General features: G+C 41.1%; 1 protein-coding gene across 1 annotated transcript; it reads left to right on the top strand.

Annotated features, from left to right (window-relative positions):
• Positions 1-3,318: 3,318 nt before the first annotated feature.
• LOC132535878 (large ribosomal subunit protein eL36-like) lies at positions 3,319-21,044 on the top strand. Its single transcript, XM_060183406.1, has 4 exons — positions 3,319-3,355; positions 6,293-6,356; positions 8,798-9,047; positions 20,970-21,044. The coding sequence occupies exons 1-4, from the start codon at positions 3,319-3,321 to the stop codon at positions 21,042-21,044; spliced, it is 426 nt and encodes a 141-aa protein (XP_060039389.1).
• Positions 21,045-22,967: the final 1,923 nt, after the last annotated feature.

Below are 22,967 nucleotides of genomic sequence, written 5' to 3' on the forward strand. Positions count from 1 at the left end.
TAGTTTCTGTATTCAGTGTGATAAGGCCAGGAACTGCAGAGTTGAAATTCAGATCCAGACATTCCCCCCAATACTAAAGCCATAGCAATAACCCTCTCGTGTAAATTATCTCTGTAGCTTCCTTCCTTGCTGTGCCTATTCCTATTCCATTCTCTTAGCAACACCAGACTGCCATGTTTTCCCCCAAACCCTGGGCTTTATTCCTTTGCTCACACTGTAATAGAAGTTTTGGATTTTCGTTTTTATTGTGAAATTCTGAGAATCAGAAACCATTCTACACCATATAAATCTCTACAGTTATCTACAACTGCCTAAAAAATCATTGCTGCAAACATCACATGGTGTCTGAGAGGGTCACATACATATTATCTCACAACTCCCATGAGTCAGGAATCTGGGCAGAGCTTAACGGTTCCTTTACTTAAAGTCTTACAGGACTGAAACCAAGATGTCAGCTGGGACTGCTGTCTTATCTGAACTTGGACTGGGAGAGCATTTTCTTCCAAGTTCTTGAAGTTGTTGACAGGATTCAAGTCCTAGGAGGCTGTTCAGCTGAGGGACTCCATTTGCTATGAGATTTTGGCCAGCGGCCATCCATCTGCAACTCCTTCTCCATGTAGCAGCTCACAAAATGGCTGCTTTCTTCCACAAAGCCAACAGAGGAGAGCCTCTCTCTTAGGGAATTAAATTTTTATGTAACAAAACCCCACATATATGCACTTTCTTTGCTGTATTCTATTATAAGCAGTCACAGGTCATGCCAACACATTAGAGGAAGGTAATCATTCAAAAGTGTAAAAAAACAGCAGTAGATGGGGGTGGGGTCACGAGCCTCCAGTGACTCATGACTTAGATAGACATAGACATACAGGTTTCCCCCACTTCGTGAAAGTTTAGTACCTCTTTCTTTTTTTTTTTTAAGATTTTATTTATTTATTTATTAATGAGAAAGATAGGAGGGCAGAGAGAAAGAACCAGACATCACTCTGGTACATGTGCTACCAGGGATTGAACTCAGGACCTCATGCTTGAGAGTCCAATGCTTTATCCTCTGCACCACCTCCCGGATCACCCTCTTTCTTTCTTTTTTCTTTTTTTTTTCTTCAGTTTGTTTTGTCATTGCCAGTGCTTCACCACACCAAGTCAACTTTTTCAGTTAGGAAGAGACAGAGAGGGAAAAGGAAAGACATTACAGCATTGACACTTTACCCAGTGTGGTGAAGAGTTGGGTTAAAACCCAAGTCTTGAGCCCAACAAAGCAGGAACACTATCTAGGTGAGCTATACTACTGCATCGCACCTGTTTTCACTTGCTGAAAGAAAGCTGAAAAGGATTTCTGCTAATGGGACAAAAGAAAAGCAAGATCAGCTCTTAGCTCAGTACCAGATTTGTGGAGGCCTTTCTCAAAGAAGCTGCTCTGTGAGCACGGTGACTTCCACCAAACTCCTTCCCTGGAAATGAACTTACATGTGCTAAGCATTTATCACGCCATTCCTGATCTGACTAGTCATTAGGCTTTTGTTTTTGTTTTGTTTTGTTTTTTCAACACTTCTTCTATCAGAGGTTAGCGGGTCTAAAAATACAAATACAAATAATTTGCTAGTCCCATTCTAATCTGCTCTGTTCCGACTTTTGGGTTTCTATTCTTTAATCATTTTGTCCTGCTTTGTATCCTGCTGCTTCTGGTGTATATAGCACACTGTCTCTTGCTCTAAAAGGGATAGAAGAGAGCGTGAGTGAAGGAGAAGAAACCAATTTTCAAGGCTTGACGGGGTATAGTTAGGATTTCCTTTGCTCTCATGATTCCAATTTGAGGCTTAAACACCCCCGAGTGGAAGGAAAGGGAGACCAGTTATCATAGCTCTTGCTCAAATTGGGCATCTCAGCAGAGCATGGAAGGCAGATTGGTCAAGCCACAGATCAGCACCATTAGCAATGGGAGAAAGCATCCCAAAAAGCAAAAGCAGGGAATTAGAAGACTTCACCTGCCTCCTCGTCCTAGGGCAAATGCCTTTTCCCCTGTGACTGTTCTGACTGTTTGGCTGGACTATGCTTCTTTCAGGTTCGCAATTTCCAAGTTGCAAAACAAGTAGGGAGGGGGCAGGCTTGTCTGGGTGGGAGTTGGGTGATTAAGGCATTGGAGCAGAACATACCCCAGAGTGACAGTCTCTTATTCATTAAATTATCAACTCCCTGACAAAACAGACTTGATTGAGTCCAAGGAAATCCTTAGGCCTGAACTGGGCAGGCTTAGTTCAGACACACTGCTCCATCAGGAACTGGATTTCTTTAGCAGGTATAATCCTATATCAAAGAGTAAGGTGTATTCAGAGGATTTTTTTTTAAAAAAGTTATTACTCTACTATGAAGTGTTGGTTTCTGATGCAAGGAATGAAATAGGGCTAAACCAGGCATTCTGATCTCTCAACCCCTTTCTATCTAAATGAAATAGAATCATCCTGAGTGGCCTACTTCATTGCACCCATGGAAACATCAGTTTAGGGTTTTTTTTATGGGATAAAATCAACAATTTAATGGAGAGAAATAAAAAGTTATCTCTTTAAGGATCACTTAGGAGAGAATGAAAACTCTGGCAACCTCTTTCACCCAGCCTGCAGAATAAAAGGGGGCTTTGGGAGTGGGGTGGGTTCAGGCCCATGGGGCATTCAAGCAACATCTATAGGGCTGCCTTCTGGGGGCTCTGAGGCTTTGAGGCCTCACCTCTGTTAAGTTAGCAATGGAACCTGAAGGGATTTTCCTTGGGAGACAAAGGAACTTGTTGCACTGCTTTGAATATGTTCCCAACCTTTGATCCTCACATCCAATCAGCTTAGAGATATTCAGATTTAATGAGGGACATTAAATGCAAGGTCTTTGCTCAGATGGATCATTAGGAGGTCTTAATGTGAGAGAATTCAGAAATTCTACCCTAGTCTAATGGTAAATTAACAAGTCTCACCCATGATGGCTTGGAATATGAACTTGCAAGCTTGCTGTCTGGGCTCAAGTGTGAACACTCTGACTTACTAGCTGTGCAATCCTGGGCAAGTCACTCAGCCCCTCTGTGCCTCTGTGTGCTCATCTGCACAAGACAGATAGAAGTATCTATAGTGTGTTACAGATTTTTATTTTATTGTTTTGTTTTGTTTTATTTGTTTTCACATGAGTCAGAGTATATTTCCTGTGGGGCAAGCTCTAGATGGCCTCTATTAACCACCCCATGCCCACCAGTCTGTTGGACACCAGAGAGGTGTCATAGGGGAGGAGGCGAACAGGCCACAGTGGGGGTGAAGGCCCAGGGACACTTCTCTGAACGCTATGGCAAAGAACAGTGCATTTATTGGGTTACACGAAGGTATTTTTATACTTGAACAAGCAGGCAGAAAAAAAAGAAGTATGGTCAGACCAATCATTGTAAAGGTCAGTATTATGAAGTGGGAACAATCTGGGGACAGGGAAGTTACATTCTTATCAGGAACAGGCTGGGGCAAAGTCTGATACAATCTCAATGGTTAACTTTTTTTGTGGCAACAACCTTTTGCCTGTGGGAAATGGAAATTCAACTATAATCTGTGCAGCAATTTCAGTAAACAGCTCCTGCCCTCGGGCCAGGTGCAGAATGCTGGCAACAAGGCTGGCTAAGGAGAGGGAGGAAGGTCAGGGAGGCTTTTTTTGGGTGAACTACTGGTCTCAGAGAGACGATGGGGTGTCAGCCCTGCTTGACCTGCCATAGCCCCACAATTTCCGATGAGAGTTGGAGAAGATCAGAGAGAAGTCAGAGAAGTACTCCAGCACATGAGACAAAAGGAATGGAACCAGGCGCTTCAGGCATGCAAGCCCTGTGCTCTACCAACTAAGATATTATCTAAGTCACTACACCTATAAGGTCATTATGAAGACTGAATTTAAAATTTGTGTTTAGAGTCCAGTCTGACAGTATAAGCATTATGTGAGTATCAAATAAATAAACCACTTTTTATTGTGTGTAGGCTTTTTTCCCTTTCTTAAGTAAAATATATACATTTGGGGGCAGGCAGTGGTACACCCAGATGAGTACACATATTATCACATGTAAGGACCCCAGTTCAAGTCTCCCCTCCCCACCTGCAGGGGGAAGCTTCATGAGTAGTGAAGCAAGTCTGCAGCTGTCTCTCTTTCTCTCTCCCTCTCTATCTCTTCCTTTCCTCTCAATTTCTCTCTGTCCCATCAAAATAGAAAAAAATGTCAGTCAGGAATAGTGGATTCCTAGCACCAAGCCCCAGCAATAACTGTGGTGGCAAAAAAGAGAGAGGGAAAGAGAAGCAAGAGCAGTGCTCAGCTTTGGCATAGGCTGTGTTGGGGAACTGAACCTGTGACTTCAGGGACCTGAGACATACACATTCCATGCTATAACAAGTGGCACTATTTCCCTGGTCCTCACATTGAGGTTTTGTATTTCCTTTCCCTTCTCCTTCCCCTTTTCCTTTTCCTATCTCTTCTTTTCTTTTTCTGCTGCTATGGCTTTGCTCAGGTTTCAGACATGCACAATTTCATCATTCCAGTTGGACTCTTTCTTATTTCCTCCCAGACGGACATTGACAGATGGAGAAGGAGAGAATGAGTAACAAGAAAGACACCACAGAATCATTCCATCATTAGTGATGTTTATCCTTTGCACAGTGCTCCCTTATGGTGGCCCCCTAGCTAGATCTAAGGACATAAATTCCTCTCTTGTTTCACAGAACTACACAACAATATCGATAGTCGTATGCCTTTTCTACTGACATGCAGATTGAGCTCAGACAGTGTAGAGTCACTCAAGTCACACAGGCTATATATTTCACACTAAGATTCAAAATCTCATGTGAAGTCTGCTTTCACCACACCTGAGATGGCATTCCTTTTGTAATTCTATGTGCTTTAGCTCTCCATGTTCTTCAAAGATGCTCTGAAGTCCCAGGTTCAGTCCCCAGCATCACCATAAACTAGAGCTGAGTAGTGCCAGTTCCTAGTGCAGCATACCTAGTCCCTAATTAATCTTAATTCATCAAAAGTCAGTTTGTCACAAAGATAGAAATAAGTGAGTCCCCATGTGGTTTTCTTTTCTTCCTTTTTTCTTTTTTAATTTTTTATTACCTTTATTTATTTGTTGGATAGAGACAGCATGAAATCAAGAGAGGCAGGGGAAATAGAGAGGGAGAGAGACATGTGCAGCACTGTTTCACTGTTTGTGAATTTTTCCCCATGCAGGTGGGGACCAGGGGCTCGAACCCCGAGTCCTTGTGCAATGTAACATGTGCACTTAAGCGGATGCACCACCACCTGGCCCCTCAAGTTTTTATTTTTATTTCTTTTTGTTGCTAGGTCTTCACTGCTCCAGGCCAGCCTTTTCAAAGAGAGACAGAGACTGAGGGAGAAAGGGGAAGACAGCACAACACTAAGGCTTCCTTCAGTGCATTGGGGGCCAGACTTGAACCCGAATCATATATGACAAAACAGCCGCCCATCCTTCCAGATGAGTCACCTTGTCATGCCCCCCAACCCCTCCATGTGTGATTCCATAGAGAGGGACAGAGATGGGGATACAAATCTATGTCTTCTTGGTCATGACATCAGACGCTATCATTAATTTCACCTTAGAACCAATGTTAGTTCTTGTTCAGCTTTGATTATGGACAGGAATGTGAGAACTATCAAAGGAGTATAAGAGTCATGAGGTGAATAACCTGTATCTCTTCATTTGGTCCTTAAAGGTCATTACTTCCAACCAGTGCCAGACACCACCTTCAAATGCCAATTGATTTTCTCTTTCTGCACCAGGACTCCAGTGTTTTCTGGGTATGAAAATTCCAATACTTTAATAGACCCTAGTCAAATGATATACTTCTTCTTTGTTCAGTCATTATGAGAGGCCTCATCCCTGGGTTCTGTTGTCTTGAATATATGATTGTGGAAATGCTGCTCAGTATCTTGGACAGTTAAAGTCAGTTGTTTCATGAAATGCCTAGCTGTAAATCATCAACTGCTATTGAATCCTATGTTGATTCTGCCAAGATGCCTTCTCCCTAGCAACAGCGTCTACCTGCCTAATGTACTGATTAGGCATCCAACAACTAACATGCACACAGAGACATGGAAACCATCTTTGGTAGACTTGCCCTAGAGAATCAACCTGCTCTGGGAATAAGCAATCCTAATTACCAATTGTTGTTCAGCTGATCATAATCAGATTGGAAAGGTATCTGACCAGAAGTAACCAAAATTTTCAGTGAGCATTAACATCCTCTAAATAAGAGAACATTTGTTCACCAAGCAAATGAACAAATATCCAGTGTACTCACTGTTGCAAACAAGTCATTTGACAATTGTACTGGAAAGTAAGGATCCACAATTTAAAAAGGCACTTAAATGCTCATCCTACTCAATGAAAGCCCTAGACTTGACTTCTTTACTTGGGCCTATATCTCTGACCTGCTTCTGTTTGTCTGAAGGACATTTTCCTCAAATGGCAGTACTCAAATGGCTAATGTCAGCCAGCCAACACAGGCTATTGTATCTGAGTTCATTTAAACGACAGTTTATTATTTTCATCCTACATTTACTCATTGCTCATTACTCTTTCATCGCTGTGATGAGAACAATTTGTATGTGTCCCTCGTACATTGGCCAGATAATGAACTCATCGTTTGTGTGTCTACACTGTGTTTTACACTTACTGTTCACAGGTTAATACACTCTCTATATAAAGTCATTTTATCTTTCTCTCACAAGGAGGGGACCTGAAGCATCTGAACAGTGGTGGTAGTTGATTTTATTCAATAAGTGTTTACCATGCACATTATCTGTACTATGCAATTTTCTAGATATTGAGAAAACAGACAAGAACTACTGTCTTCATGAAGCCGATAGTCTAGAGAGGAGAGACAACAACCAACAAAGAAATAAATACATGGGGGAAAGATTGAGAGTGGAGAAGGGATGCTAATCAGAAGATATGTGTAATTTTTTATTTATTGATTGATAGATTGATTCTTGCTAGAGAGAGACAAGAGTGCTGCTCTAGGATTTTCTGTGGTACTGGGAATTGAACCCAGGGCTATACCATGACTTCATACTAGCAAACATGGGTTTACACCTGAGTCATCTTACGTGGAACCATTAAATACAGCTATTGAGAACAGCCTAGGATAAGATGAAATGGCATTTGAACAAATCCTTGAAGGATATGAGGGTCCCAATAATCTTTGTAAATACAGCTGAAAGAACATTCCAAACAGGAAGGACAAGGCATGCAAAAGCAGGAGTATGCTTGAGTGTATTTGAGGAACACTAAAAAGCTCCTACATCTAAATGTGAGAAAGAAGAGCAGATGCTACCTAGATAATGCATTGTTTACTTTCTTATAGGCCATCATAAGAGCTTCGTCTTTTATGATGCTTAACGTGAGAGAGTCAACAGAGGATTCAAGCCTTAGATTGATAGGTGCTTACATTTTCACAGAATCATTGTCTGATACTGTGAGGAGTGACTACAGAACAGCAAGATCAGTAGCAGGAAGACTAATTCGGATAATCAAATCTATGAGAGATGACAACAGTTTGGAGGAAGGTGTTGTATTGGGGGAGATCATCTGAGATTGCTCCCCACATGGCTTGGAGATATCTCATTCATGAACTGAACAAAGAATTGAGGAGAAAAGCATGATTTCTGGAATGTTCAGCTTTATTCAGGAAAATTAAGAATACACATACTGGAGTACAAGAGTACACATGGGCAGAGAGAGAGAGAAAGAGAGACCATGCCTATAACATCAACTTTTGTGGACTTTTAAAAATATATTTATTTTCCCCTTTCTTGCCCTTGTTGTTTTTTATTGTTCATGTAGTTATTATTGATGTCGTTGTTGTTAGACAGGACAGAGAGAAATGGAAAGAGTCGGGAAAGACAGAGAGGGGGAGAGAAAGATAAACACCTGCAGTCTTGCTTCAACACTTGTGAAGCTACTCCCCTGTAGGTGTGTGAGGGACTGGGGGCTCTAACCTGGATCCTTATGCCGGTCTTTGTGAACTTTCATGGACTTCAAAGGCCCTGTGTTCACATCCTTTTAAAGTCACACACATACACATTACCAAACCTGTTTCCTGTGCAACCTTTTTTTTTTTCCTTCCTCATCAGGGAAACATGTGCCTGGGGAATGGGAAACACGTATTCTGGTGTGGTATGGCAGCATCCGTGTTCCAGGTGCTTTCCAGGCCTGGCTCTCTCCTATCTGTCCCTACCTACACTGACCCCAATATTTCCCCCTCTGGAAGTATGAACCATAATTCTTTTTGTGATGCTGAAAGAGGGAGTTTCTGTAACTGCTTCCTGCTGGGCAGGGGAAACATGACGTGATTGATCCACACTCCTAGACATGTCTGTCCTATCTATAACCTGTCCTTGTCAGGGTGAGGTCCTGGAGAGATAAGGCTGGAGCATGGTCTGGGAAGTAGAGGCAGGGTGGTATTGATGGAACATCATTTGGAACTTGAAAGCTGAAAGACAGTAATGTGTACAAATGTTTAATAAACAAAGGTCCAAGGAGTAGGATTAGAGCCAATGAGAATAGGAACCATAGGATGAGTGGAAGATAGGATGCCTGTTTGGTTAAAAATATTCCTAGGAGTTTAGGACTTTAATAATCTTTGGACTGATTTACATGAAAGTAGACTTGAGAAATATCTGGAAGTATGGTATTAGAATGAAGAATGGAGCTTGAGAGCTGGGTTAAGGCAGAGTGATTGGCTCCCATATTTAAAATGTGTAGTTTCTTCCCCAGCAGCCAAAGCAGAGCAGCATCCATTACCATGTTTTACCACATCGCCATCAGCCTCAACAAGGGCCACAAGGTGACCAAGAATGTCAGCCTGTGGAAGCACAGCTACTGCTGTGGACAAGTCACCAAGCACACCAAGTTCAAGTGGGACATGATGCCCAAGGTGTGCAGCTTCACCCCCTATGAGTGCCACGCCATGGAGCTTCTCAAGCTCTTCAAGGACAAGCACGGGCTCAAGTTCATCAAGAAGCAGGTGGGGGACTCCCCAAGGCTCTGCTACGGAGCAGCAGCAACTGTGTTTCTCTCCTCTGCTGGGTCAACTAAGAATACCAAAGGACACCACCTGGGGACAGCAACAAGGAAGGACTAGAATGACTTCAGGAACCCACCAAACCACCAGTGAGTGCAAACACATATGACTCGAGGACAGAGAGGAGCCTAGGGAGAGATTAAGTGGCTGGTAACAGTGCGGTAGTTTACCAGTTGAGACACCACCTCCAGTCTGTTTCACCAACAAAAAGATGGCTGAAAGGAAGAGAGGACACCGTAAGACTCACCAAATGCAACTGTGAGTCTACACTGCTACTGCCCTCAGAATCTGGAGCAGTGGGGGGAGACCCTGTACTGAAACCAGGGGACAAAGAACTAACTAATGAGGAAACTCAGGAGAGGATCTATATCTTGGTAGCCTAGCAGTGGGGCTGTGAGAGACTCTTTGCATAACCACTGGTTTACCTCTGCCCCACCCTGCTTTATCTCTTGGTCAGAAGTCAGTGATTAAGCTAAGAAATCTACTCATAGTTTAAAAGCTTTCAGTCTCCCATAGCCTACAGGGAAGAAAAAGAACAAAAGAGCCTTTTAAGACACTGTGCTCCAACTCAGGGATTAAAATGATATTGAAGCAGCTGTCAATTACTACAACTGTGAAACCTCTACTTACCTTACTTAGACACAAGTCAATCCAGGCAAGAGTGATCAGTAATTTTAAAAGTACTGAGAGAGGGACCTCATAACATACTATATACAATAGTTAAATTAACAAGAAGAAATATTGGAGAAATGAACCAGGACAAGAGTCCAGCTAAAAGGCCTCCAAAGGTTGAACCACAAAATAATGAGGTCAACTTCCAAACTCTAGTTAAGGAAATAATCATAGGAGTGAGTAAAGAGTAATTTTGAAAAAATTGTCATCAGAAATGCAGAAACAACAAATGAGACTCTGGAAGAAAACAATAATTGATAAAAAACATGAAGGAGCTAAATGAGGTATAGATAAACTAGAACTGTTGGACATTTTCAGAGTCAATCATCCAAAGAAACTGGAATACACATGTTACTCAAGTCCACATGTGTCATTATCAAGGATAGACCATATGTTAGGTCACAAAGACAACATCAACAAATTCAAGAGCATTGAAATCATCCCAAGCATCTTCTCAGATCACAGTAGAATTAAACTAACACTTAGCAAGCAACAAAAGACTAGTAGTAGTCCCAACATGTGGAAGCTCAACAGTACACTACTTAACAACTACTGGGTCAAAGAGGAAAAAAAGGAAGAAATCAAAATGTTTCAAGAGTTAAGTGAAAAAGAAGACACAAATTATCAAAATATTTGGGACACATTTAAGGCGGTACTGAGAGGGAAGTTCATAGCCATACAAGCATACATTAAGAAACAAGAAAAAGCACAAATAAACAACCTGATTGCACATATTAAAGACCTAAAAAAGAAGAACAGTGGAACCCTAAAGCAACTAGAAGGAAAGAAATAACTAAAGTTAGGGGAGAAATAAATAACATTGAAAATAAGAAAACCATACAAAAGGTCAATGAAAGTAAATGTTGGTTCTTCTAAAGAGTGAACAACATTGACAAAACTTTAGCCAGACTCACAAAACAAAAAGGGAGAAGACCCAAATAAATTAGATCATAAATGAAAGAGGAGATATCACAACACACACTTTAGAAATTCAACATATCATGCAAGGCTTCTATGAACAACTATATGCCACCAAGCTAGAGAACCTGAAAGAAATGGACTATTTCCTAGATACCTATAAACTTCAAAAATTAAGAAAAGAGGAACTAGATAACATGAACAGACCCATCACAGCTAATGAAATTGAAACAGTTCTCAAAAACCTTCCCAAGAGTAAAAGTCCTGGACCAGATGTTTTTACAAATGAATTCCAAAAAACCTTCAAAGAAGAACTAATATCTCTACTTTTAAAAGTCTTCCAGAAGATTGAAGACATTGGAATACTCCCCTCCCGCTTTATGAAGCCAACATCACTCTGATACCAAAAGCTGACAGGGACACAAGCAAAAAAGAAAACCACAGGCAAATATTTCTGATGAACATAGATGCCAAAATATTGAACAAAATACTAGCCAATCAAATACCACAGTATATTTGAAAGATTGTTCATCATGACCAAGTGGGGTTTATCCCCAGAATGCAAGTTTGGTTTAATATAGGTAAATCAATCAACGTGATCCACCACATCAATGAAAGAAAGCCACATGGTCATATCAATAGATGCAGAGAAAGCCTTTGACAAAATACAACATACCTTTATGAGCAAAACACTACAGTGAATGGGAATAGATGGAAAATTCCTGAAGATAGTGGAGTCTATATATAGCAAACTTACAGCCAACATCATACTCAATGGTGAAAAACTGGAAGCATTTCCCTCAGACACAGGGCTGCCCACTATCACGATTACTATTCAACATAGTGTTGGAAGTTCTTGCCATAGCAATCAGGCAGGAGCAAGGAATTAAAGGCATACAGATTGGAAGAGAAGAAGCCAAACTCTCTCTATTTGCAGATGACATGACAGTATGGATAGAAAAAGCTAAGGAGTCCAGCAAGAAGGTTTTGAAATCAGCAGGCAATACAGTAAGGTGTCAGGCTACAAAATTAACATTCAAAAGTCAGTGGAATTCCTCTAGACAAACACTAAGGTAGAAGTAGAAATCCAGGGAGTTGGGCGGTAGTGCAGCGGGTTAAGTGCACGTGGCGCAAAACGCAAGGACCGGCTCAAGAATCCCGGTTCAAGCCCCCGGCTCCCCACCTGCAAGGGAGTCGCTTCACAGGCGGTGAAGCAGGTCTGCAGGTGTCTATCTTTCTCTCCCCCTCTCTGTCTTCCCCTCCTCTCTCCATTTCTCTCTGTCCTAGCCAACAACAATGATGACATCAATAACCACAACAATGTTAAACAATAAGGGCAACAAAAAGGGAAAATAAATAAATATTAAAAAAAGAAGTAGAAATCCAGAAATCAATTCCTTTTACTATAGCAATGAAAACAATAAAATATCTAGGAATAAACCTAACCAAAGAAGTGAAAGACCTGTATACTGAAAATTATGAGTCACTACTCAAGGAAATTGAAAGACACAAAGAAGTGGAAAGATATTCCATATTCATGGGTTGGAAGAATTAACATCATCAAAATGAGTATACTACCCAGAGCCACCTACAAATTTAATGCTATCCCTATCAAGATCCAAACCACGTGTTTAAGGAGAATAGAACAAACGCTACAAATGTTTATCTGGAACCAGAAAAGACCTAGAATTGCCAAAACAATCTTGAGAAGAAAGAACAAAACTGGAGGCATCACGCTCCCAGATCTCAAATTGTATTATAGGGCTGTTGTCATCAAAACTGCTTGGTACTGGAACATGAATAGACACACTGACCAGTGGAATAGAATTGAGAGCCCAGAAGTAAGCCCCCACACCTGTGGACATCTAATCTTTGACAAAGGTGCCCACACTATTAAATGGGAAAGCAGAGTCTCTTCAACAAATGGTGTTGGACAAAATGGGTTGAAACATACAGAAGATTGAAACTGAACCACTATATTTCACCAACTACAAAAGTAAATTCCAAGTGGATCAGGGACTTCGATGTTAGACCAGAAACTATCGGATACTTAGAGGAAAATATTGGCAGAACTATTTTCTGAAAAATTTTAAAGACATCTTCAATGAAAGAATCCAATTACAAAGAAGACTAAGGAAAGCATAAACTGATGGGACTACATCAAATTAAAACACTTCTTCACAGCAAAATAAACCCCTCAAGAGACCCCTCACAGAATGGGAGAAGATCAGACAAGAAGCTAATAACCTAAATAAATAAGGAGCTTGCCAAACTTAACCAGAAGAAAACAAATAACCCCATCCAAAAATGGGAAGAGGACATGGAAAGAATATTCACCATAGAAGAGATCCAAGTGGCTGAGAAACACATAAAAAATTCTCCAAATCTTTGATCGTCAGAGAAATGCAAATAAAGACAACAATGAGATGTCACTTCAGTCCTGTGAGAATGTCATATATCAGAAAAGGTAACAGCAACAAATGCTGGAGAGGTTGTGGGGTCAAAGGAACCCTCCTGCACTGCAGGTGGGAATGTCAATTGGTCCAACCTCTGTGGAGAACAGTCTGGAGAACTCTCAGAAGGCTGGAAATGGACCTACCCTATGATCCTGCAATTCCTCTCCTTGGGATATATCCTAAGGAACTGAACACACCCATCCAAAAAGATCTTTGTACACATATGTTCTTGGCAGAACAATTTGTAATAGTCAAAACCTGGAAGAAAACCAGGTGTTCAATAACAGGTGAGTGGCTGAGCTAATTGTCGTATATATACACAATGGAATACTACTCAGCTATTAAAAATGGTGACTTCACTATTTTCAGCCTATCTTGAATGGACCTTGAAAATTTCATGTTATGTGAAATAAGTCAGAAACAGATGAATATAGAATTATCTCACTCTCAGGCAGAAGTTGAAAAATAAGATCAGAAAACACAAGCAGAATCTGAACTGGAATTGGTGTATTGCCCAAAGTAAAAGACTCTGGTGAGTGGGTGGGATAATCCAAGTCCAAAAAGGATGACAGATGACCTAGTGGGGGTTGTACTGCTATATGGAAAACTGGAAAATGTTTTGCATATACAAACTATTATATTTACTGTCAAATGTAAAACATTAATTCCCCAATAAAGAAATAAAAAAAATTGGTTGGTTACCCACATCTGTTCCCAGAGTAAGCGCAAGGAGCTGATCTAAGTGCTGTTCGCATGGGAGTCGGGCTGCACCACAGCAGGTTAAGTGCAGGTGGCGCAAACTGCAAGGACTGGAATAAGTATCCCAGTTGGATCCCCCAGCTCCCCACCTGCAGGGGAGTCGCTTCATAAGCTGTGAAGCAGGACTGCTCGTGACTTTCTCTCCCCCTCTGTCTTTCCCTCCTCTGTCCACTTCTCTCTGTCCTATCCAACAATGACATCAATAACAATAATAACTACAGTAATAAAAAACAAGGGCAACAATATAGAATAAATAATTAAGTAAATATTTTTAAAAGTCTTTAAAAAAACAAAAGTGCTGGTAAACAAAATGCTGGCCACCATGAACAAGGCAGAGGACTAGAAAGAATGAGCCTCCTCCCCTTCCTCCCCTTTCCACCCCGAATAAACTCTCTTTCCTGGAAAAAAAATGTATGTATTTTACTATGTACCACATCAATCTGACCCAGGGTCCATGTCTATTAATATTTAACAAGAAGCCTGTATAACTCCTGGGTCTCTGTCAGTTTAAGCTCATAGTCAACAGTCATAGCTGGGGCTATGTCAAGCTTCACATATTGCAGGGCTAGTTTTCCTCAAATGGCAGAGTACAGTGACCCAGACTCTCTTCAGAGAATGGAGTAGGTAGGCCTTACTAGTGTTACTTCTCAGTGAGCTCCTGAAAGTCCCACAAAAGCACTGACAAGAACATCCCCAATGGAAATGAGTACTGATAGAAGATAGAGGAATCCCTTGAAAGTCTAGGCTCATAGTATTTATAGGAGAATATTAAAATTCCATTAGTAGGACTCCAAGTGATGAAATGGTCTGGCATTTGTCAAAATAGTCATCATTTAGGTAATCCCATCTCTTGTCAGCATCCAGTTTCTGTAGTCCCACTATCTAATTAACTAAAACTGTTCTCAACTGTTAAGACCTCGAAGGCAATTTGTTATACAATAACAACAACTATAACACATGCTGCTGGACTTATGTCTAAATTGGTACATTTAGAGTCCAGCTTTGAGTCAAGAAAGGAACATAAGTTTTCAAAGGGGGCTATCTTATCCTTGAGATTTTTTAAATTTAATTATTTATTTAAGAAAAAAGACATTAACAAAATCATAGGATGGGGGTACAACTCCACACAATTCCCACCACCCATTCTACATATCCCATCCCCTCCCCAATAGCTTTCCCATTCTCTATCCCTCTGGGAGCATGGACCCAGGGTCATTGTGGGTTGCAGAAATTGGGAGGTGTGGCTTCTGTAATTGCTTCCCTGCTGAACATGGGTGTTGACTGGTCGATCCATACTCCCAGTGTGCCTCTCTCTTTCCCTAGAAGGGTGAGTCTCTGGAGAAGCTGAGCTCCAGGATGCATTGGTGGTGTCTTCAGTCCAGGGAAGCCTGGCCAGCATCCTGATGGCATCTGGAACCTGGTGGCTGAAAAGAGAGTTAACATACAAAGCAAAAAGAAAAGGGGGAATTGTTGGTATGCTTCTAGTTCTGCTTCTGGGATCTAGTTCTGCTTCTGTTACATTGATTGACATTGTGCTCTATTTACATGGTCTTTTCTGTTACATTGGTTTGGTCTCACTCTCCCCCCCTGCCTCCAGGAGATTTGGTTTAGCCCTTGCTAGTTTCATGCTTCTCCCTTCTCCCCGCCCCCTAGCCTAGGTTTCCTGGGTTCCACTCTGCTGCTGGAGGAGAAAGATGGAGGAGCACATGGTGTGGTGACTAGGTGTTGGACTGTTTGCCCGCTGGTGAATAAAGATTAAACTGCATTTTTGGCTCAGCTACGAGTTTCTAGTCATCTTACCCGCCCGTGAAGCCAGCCCGGTAAAAACAACACAAAGCCAAATGAATTGTTGAAGAATCATGGACCCAAAGGTTGAAATAGTGGAAATGAAGTGTTGGGGGGTACTCACTGCAAACTCTAGTGTGTTGGGAACATGTGTAAGCCTGATAGAGCTTAGGGAGAACCACCCCATCTTTGGATGGAGGTCTGAGAAGATAACCTCTTGGTAAGTCTCTCTCAACCGAGGTGAGCATAAGGGGGGAAACTCAGACTTGGTTCTTTCCTTCTTGACTCTCAGGCCCACAGATACCCCAGTACTTTCCTCCATTAACTGCAGGCCACATGGCCACAGGTTCACTTATTCAAAGTCACCTTCTGATCACAGAAGAACACACATTATCACACACTTCATCACACACCTCAGACCCCAGACAAGAGAAATTCCAAACTATATGGCCTTTTGATATTTATCTTCTCTCTGTCTCATCCTACAGGTTCAACCCCTATGCTTCTCTCAAATACCTTTGAATAATTAAGTTGCTTGTGTCATGGAAAATAACTGTCTTGTATCTCATCAATTCCTGTCATACCAGCCCCCTACCTTAGGGGCATGCTGACTGTTAAGAAACCTGTAATTTCTGACATATTTCAACAATAATTACCTCCATTGCTTTTCTATTTAACTCATGTCCACTTTGCTAATAAATGGACTCTAGGATTCTGGGATTCTAGGACTCATATTCTAGGAACGCTAAGAGTCCCCTGGTGTCTTTTACTTCATGTCACCCCTGTCGTAAGTGAGAAAGAACCAGCCCATTACCTTTCTCCTGGAGACTACCCCGCCGGAGAGGGAGAGAGATACCCTGAAACTAGTGTACTACTGCTTTCAGGTATATATTTGCCCTAGTTTATGGATACCTGTGAGCATATGCTCTATCTCCTGGAACCTAGTCTATATCTAGGTTTTGGGACTTTGTTAAGAAGTGAACCACCTGGGATGGAATTAGAGAATACTATGAAAGGAAAGGTCTCACCCTAGTGATGAAGCTGAAGGGTTGTCGTTCCACACCTGAAGTCTCTGGACACAGTCTGAAGTGAAGCGTGCTGGGGTGGCACTCGTTGCATTGACTAGGTTGAGATCAGCAGATGCAATATTCTTTGATAAGAATTGGGAGAAGCATACGGGAAAGTGGGCCCTACCCTAGGGTCCCAGGACTGGGGGAAGTTTAGGCTTTATAATGGAAATGTGAGGTTCCTGCTGTCTTAGGGTTCGAGAAGACAAAGGGTAGTTACTGTTATCATCACATTATTTGGTAATTGGGTTAGCTTTGAAAAGTCCCTTTGTTAGACAATCAATTTTTTTTAGTACTAAGTTGTTTGATAATTAAAATAAAGGGTGCATTAAGGACAGAAGTTGTCCTTTGCCCAATGTGTACTTGTCAGAATATTTTTAAATTGATATCTATATTATATTATTTATTTATTTATTCATTTTTGCTTCCAGGGTTATCGCTGGGACTCACTGCCTGTGCTACAAATCCACTGCTTCTGGCCACATTCCATTGCTGCTGTTGTTGTTGTTGCTGCTGCTGAATAGGATAGAGAGGAATTGAGAGAGGAGGGGGAGATGGAGAGGGAGATGGAGGATGAGAGAAAGATAGTCACCTGCAGACCTGCTTCACTGCTTTTGCTCCAAGTGGGATCCTTGAGCTGGTTGCTGTACTTTATACTATGTGTTTTTAACCTGTTGTGCTACTGCCCAGACCCTACATATCAGAATATTTTTAGCCAATTGTCAATGTGTATATATTAAAGGTTGGCAGGTGGTGACAATGTTAAGATCCTATTAGAAGAGATTTAAAAAATGGAATAGTAAACTTTATTTACTACTTTTTGTAGGGAAATTGTGAGGATGTGGTAGAGCCTGGCAGGGCTTGACCTGAGGGGTGCATCCATCCTGTTAGTCTCTCTCTACCAAGAGGTTGAGCAAGGGGGGAACAGGAACCCAAAAGGATTACCACGACGTATCTGACTCCCTGCCTCACAAAACACCTCACATTTTTCTGCCTCCAGGAGCCTGGCATTCTTTAAAACATTAAGCCAGCTCTCCCTGCTCCACCCTACATTCCTTGATACTGTGGCCCTTCCTTTTTATTATCTGCATATCAATCTTCTGCTTTGTCTTACAAATGACTAAATGTCTCCTTCCTAATTCCCCACAGGGTATTATTAATCCTACCAGTTTAACCCATAGCAACAGTTGCTAAGTTTCGGGGTGTCTCTCTTCTTCTCCGGCAGGGTGTCCTCCAGGGGAAAGGTAACGGGCTGGTTCTTTCTCGCTCACGACAGGGGTGACACGAAGTAAAAGACACCAGGGGACTCTTAGCGTGAATCTAGAATCTGAGTCCTTGAGTCCCAGAATCCTAGAGTCCGTTTATTAGCAAAATTGACATGACTTAAATAGAAAAGCAATTGAGGTAATTATTGTTGCAATATGACAGAAATTACAGGTTTCTTAACAGTCAGCATGCCCCTAAGGTGGGGGGTTGGTATGACAGGAATTGATGAGATACAAGACAGTTATTTTCCATAACACAAGCAACTTAATTATTCAAAGGTATTTGAGAGAAGCATAGGGGTTAAACCTGTAGGGTGAGACAGAGAGAAGATGGATATCAAAAGGCCATATAGTTTGGCATTTCTCTTGTCTGGGGTCTGAGGTGTGTGATGAAGTGTGTGATAAGGTGTGTTCTTCTGTGATCAGAGGTGACTTTGAATGAGTGAATCTGTGGCCATGTGGCCTGCAGTTAATGGAGGAAAGTACTGGGGTATCTATGGACCTGAGAGTCAAGAAGGAAAGAACCAAGTCTGAGTTTCCCCCCTTATGCTCACCTCGGTTGAGAGAGACTTACCAAGAGGTTATCTTCTCAGACCTCCATCCAAAGATGGGGTGGTTCTCCCTAAGCTCTATCAGGCTCACACATGTTCCCAACAGCTAACGAAACCCCCTACCATTCCCAGCCCCTTTCACCTTTATCCACCCCTTTCCTAACCATGTATGGTATTGTTAAGCCACTTCCGTTTCTGACTTCTCTCTTCCCTTTTCCGGCCTGGAGAAGCATGTGGGTAGACTGGGAGGCTGTCACCGGCCATTGTGGTTTGCACCACTTGGCTTAACCAGGTGTGCTACCACCTGACTCCGGTGCGTTCAAATGAATAAAGATTTGAATTGCCTTGTCACCACTAGCTTGGTTCCTGGGTCATCTCTCTCTCTCTCACTTTGCTAGCCTGACAACTTTTAATATAATTAGTTAAATAACAAAAGAGTAGGATAAGAGAGATAAAGGTAGGAATAAAAGGTATCTAAGGCTAAGTACTTAAGTGAGGAATTTATATTGTCATCATTAGGCTGTTCTATTATGCTGCTAAGCTTACTACGTCTGAGTCTACTTATAATGGACTACTAAGCACTCTGAAAGCATAGACTTGCACATAGCTTATAGAAATGGTAGTCCCCACCCATGAACATAACATAAGGACATCTCTGGAAAGCACACATGCTGAAATTGGATTGATATTTCCTGTTAAGTGTTATATTTCTAACATATTTAAACAATTTAAGTCCAATATTAGAATTTAATTAGTATAAATATTTGAAATTTAATAAAAAATTTATACTTAGTACCAAATCAGTTAGCTTAAGAATAACAAGTTATTTTACCAAAGAGGAAAACAGAAAACCAAAAGGGTTTGGGGCAAGCTCTGGAAGGCCTGCCTGGTCCACCTCATGTCCACCACTCCATTGGCCACCAGAGAGGTGTCATAAAGGAGGAGAAAACAGGCCGCGGTGGGGGTGAGAGTGTAGAGGGAGAGTGAGGACTCTGGACACTATGGCAGGGGATAGTGTGTTTATTGAAGAAAAAGGCAGGGCTTATATGGGGTAAAAAGAAGCCAGGTCGTGTGGCAGGGTGCCAGGCAACAAGGTGAATAGGGGCAAACATTTGACAGCAAGAACCAATCAGATATTTTTAGACTCTAGCTTCCTTCTAAGAACTCCGTCTCTTGACTTCCCCTTACCTGGGGCATGGGACTTAAGAATGAGGAAGGGGCTCTTTGGGTTTATCCACATTCCACTGGGTCTAACAAGATGGAGGTCAGGGAGGGGTGCACCACCAGCCAGCCCCTGATTTTTAGTTTTAATGAGAAGATTTTTATAACTAAATGTCAATTTCAAATCTAGTTAAGATAAATTGTAGTCTGTACCTGGTAGTGGTACATTTTTTACAGTACAATTTTATTTAAACAAATATTTAAAAAGTTTTGCAGGAGTTGGGTGGTAGCGCAGCAGGTTAAGCTCACATGGCGCAAAGTGCAAGGACCAGTTAGGATCCTGATTCAAGCCCCCAGCTCCCCACCTGCAGGGAAGTCACTTCACAGGTGGTGAAAAAGGTCTGCAGGTATCTCTCTGTCTCTCTTCTCTATCTCCCCATTCTCTCTCCATTTATCTGTCTCTATCCAATGACAAGTAGATAAATTAAAAATAAAAGAAACATAAAAAGATAATAAAATTAATTTTTAAAAAGTTTTGCTTATCAGTCATGTTTTGCTGCATTAGGTCCACATATATCTTTAAACTTAAAAGATGTTGATTAATAATGCTATCTTTATTGATTAAAACCCCATCCATACCTTTCAACTGAGATACATCCTAGATGGGGTTTTTTAGTTTCCCTAGTCAAAAATAAACAGAAAAGGAAAAAAGAAGAACTCAAACTTTAAAATAGTTTACATCATCCTGTGTAGCAGGACCATACACAACTGTCTTTATGGCAACCCAAATCTAAGCTGGGAAATTACTACATGGAATTAAAGAGTTCTGATTTACTTATTTATTGAACTATGGTAATGGACATTTCAGAATATAAAATGTTCAATAAACACAAGTAATGTTTAAAAAGTTAGACACATGTTACATGATAATGCTTCTCAGAAACATTAAGGTGTTAAATAAAGCCAAATTTGTTGTGGATCATTTTTCCACTAAGAGAGTTCACAGAATATTCTGGGGCCCTTAGAATACCCTGGAAAAATATACATGTTATATATCTCTCATATATATAACTTTGACTTTAGAGATTCAAGGGTGAATTGTCACATGATATACATTTTAAAGGATATGGCATCTATTATAAAGATTGTTCTTACCTACATTAACAAATAAATTTTTACTTTGATATTACCAGGAATGGAGAGTGTTAAAACTGCCTCTTTTTTGTTGTAGCTAGAAGGCAGCTTGCAGCTAGCCGCCCTGTTGAGAACACAGGCTAGGCAACTTAGTGACAAAGAAAGCAGTTAGCTGTTAAAATTCAGTTTGATTACACATTTGAAGCCTTAAGTGCTTAGACTGAAGAAACATATATGCAGCCTATGGTCTGTGCATTAAAAGGTTTGAGTCATTCAATCAGTTTTCCCCTCTCTTATTAATTAAACAGTGATTCATGAAAATACAGGTTAATAGTAGTGTACGTCAACACCATTCCCACCACCAAAGGACTGTGTTCTGCTCCCTAGATATTTTTAATTTGGTGCCTTACTCCAAACTCAGTCAGATCTTGCTTTGAGTTTCCTTTTCTGTTCTTCTTTCTTAAATTCTGTTTATGAGTGGGATCATTCCATACTTAGCTCACTTAACATAATTCCTTCTAGCTCCATCCTAGTTGGGTCAGAGAAGGTGGGTTCATTGTTAATAGCTGAGTAGTATTCCATTATGTATATATACCACATCTTTCTCAGACACTCATCTATTGTTGGGTACTTGGGTTGCTTCCAAGTTTTAGCTATTACAAATTGTGCTGCTATGAACATAGGTGTACACGTATCTTTTTGGTTGGGGGTTATGGAGTCCTTGGTGTATATCCCCATGAGAAGAATTACTGGGTCATATAGAAGATACATGTTTAGCCTAGTGGGAGTTCTCCAGACTGCTCTCCACAGAGGTTGGACCAATTTACATTCCCACCAGCAGTGCAGAAGGGTTCCTTTGTCCCCACAAGCTCTCCAGCACTTGTTGCTGCTGTCCTTTTTGATGTATGCCATTCTCACAGGGGTGAGATGGTATCTCAGTGTTCTTTATTTGCTTTTTTCTGACAGTGACCTGGAGCAATTTTTCATGTGTTTGTCAGCCTTTTACATCTCTTCTGTAGTGAATATTTTGTTCATATCCTCTGCCCATTTTTGGATGGTGTCATTTGCCTTTTTGTTGCTGAGTTTGGTGAGCTCTTTATACATTTTGGTTATTAGTCTCTTGTCTGATGTATGGCCTGTGAAGATTTTCTCTCATTCTGTGACGCGTCTCTTTGTTTGAGTGATGGTTTCTCTGGCTGTGCAGAAGCTTGGCGATTTGATATAGTCCCATTGATTTGTTTATGTTTTAATCTTCCTTGAACATGATGTGTCCTTTGAAATGTTGACTCTCCTAAAGGCTTAGACCAAGGAGAACAGAAGCAACCAGTGATGTTACTCTAAAAGGCACAGCTATATATAAATAATGTCAAAGGACATAAATTATGGTGATGTCCTGTATGGTACAGCAAATCCTAACAATAGGTTTTCCTTTTTTAAAAGTTTTTTTAAAGTTCTTTAACTCTTTCTTTTTTTTCTTTAAATATTTATTTATTTATTCCCTTTTGTTGCCCTTGTTGTTGTAGTTAATATTATTGTTGTTATTGATGTCATCATTGTTGGATAGGACAGAGAGAAATGGAGAGAAGATGAAGACAGAGAGGGGGAGAGCAAGATAGACACCTGCAGACCTGCTTCACTGCTTGTGAAGAGACTCCCCTGCAGGTGGGGAGCTGGGGGCTCTAACCGGAATTCTTATGCTGGCCTTTGGCGCTTTACACCACGTGTGATTAGCCCACTGCACTACTGCCTGACTCCCAACAATGGGATTTTCTAAGTTAACCCAATTTCCAAATAATTTGATTATAGCAGTAATGATTGCCTTCTTAAACCCTAAGACAGAAGAAATCTTCCAATTCCTCCTTGAAGTCCATATCTCCCCCAGTCCTGGAACATCTAGGGTGGGGCTCACTTTTCTTCATGCTTCGCTCAATTTATACCAACTGATACTGCATCGACTGATCCCAAACTAATCAATGCAACCAGTACCACCTCAGCATGCTTCACTTCAGAATGTGCCCAGAGACATCAGGCATGGACTCTTAACCCTTCAGCCTCATTACTCGGGTGAGAACTTTCTTTTCTCATAGGACTCCTT

This window comes from Erinaceus europaeus, chromosome X, assembly GCF_950295315.1.
Source record: "Erinaceus europaeus chromosome X, mEriEur2.1, whole genome shotgun sequence".
NCBI lineage: Eukaryota > Metazoa > Chordata > Mammalia > Eulipotyphla > Erinaceidae > Erinaceus > Erinaceus europaeus.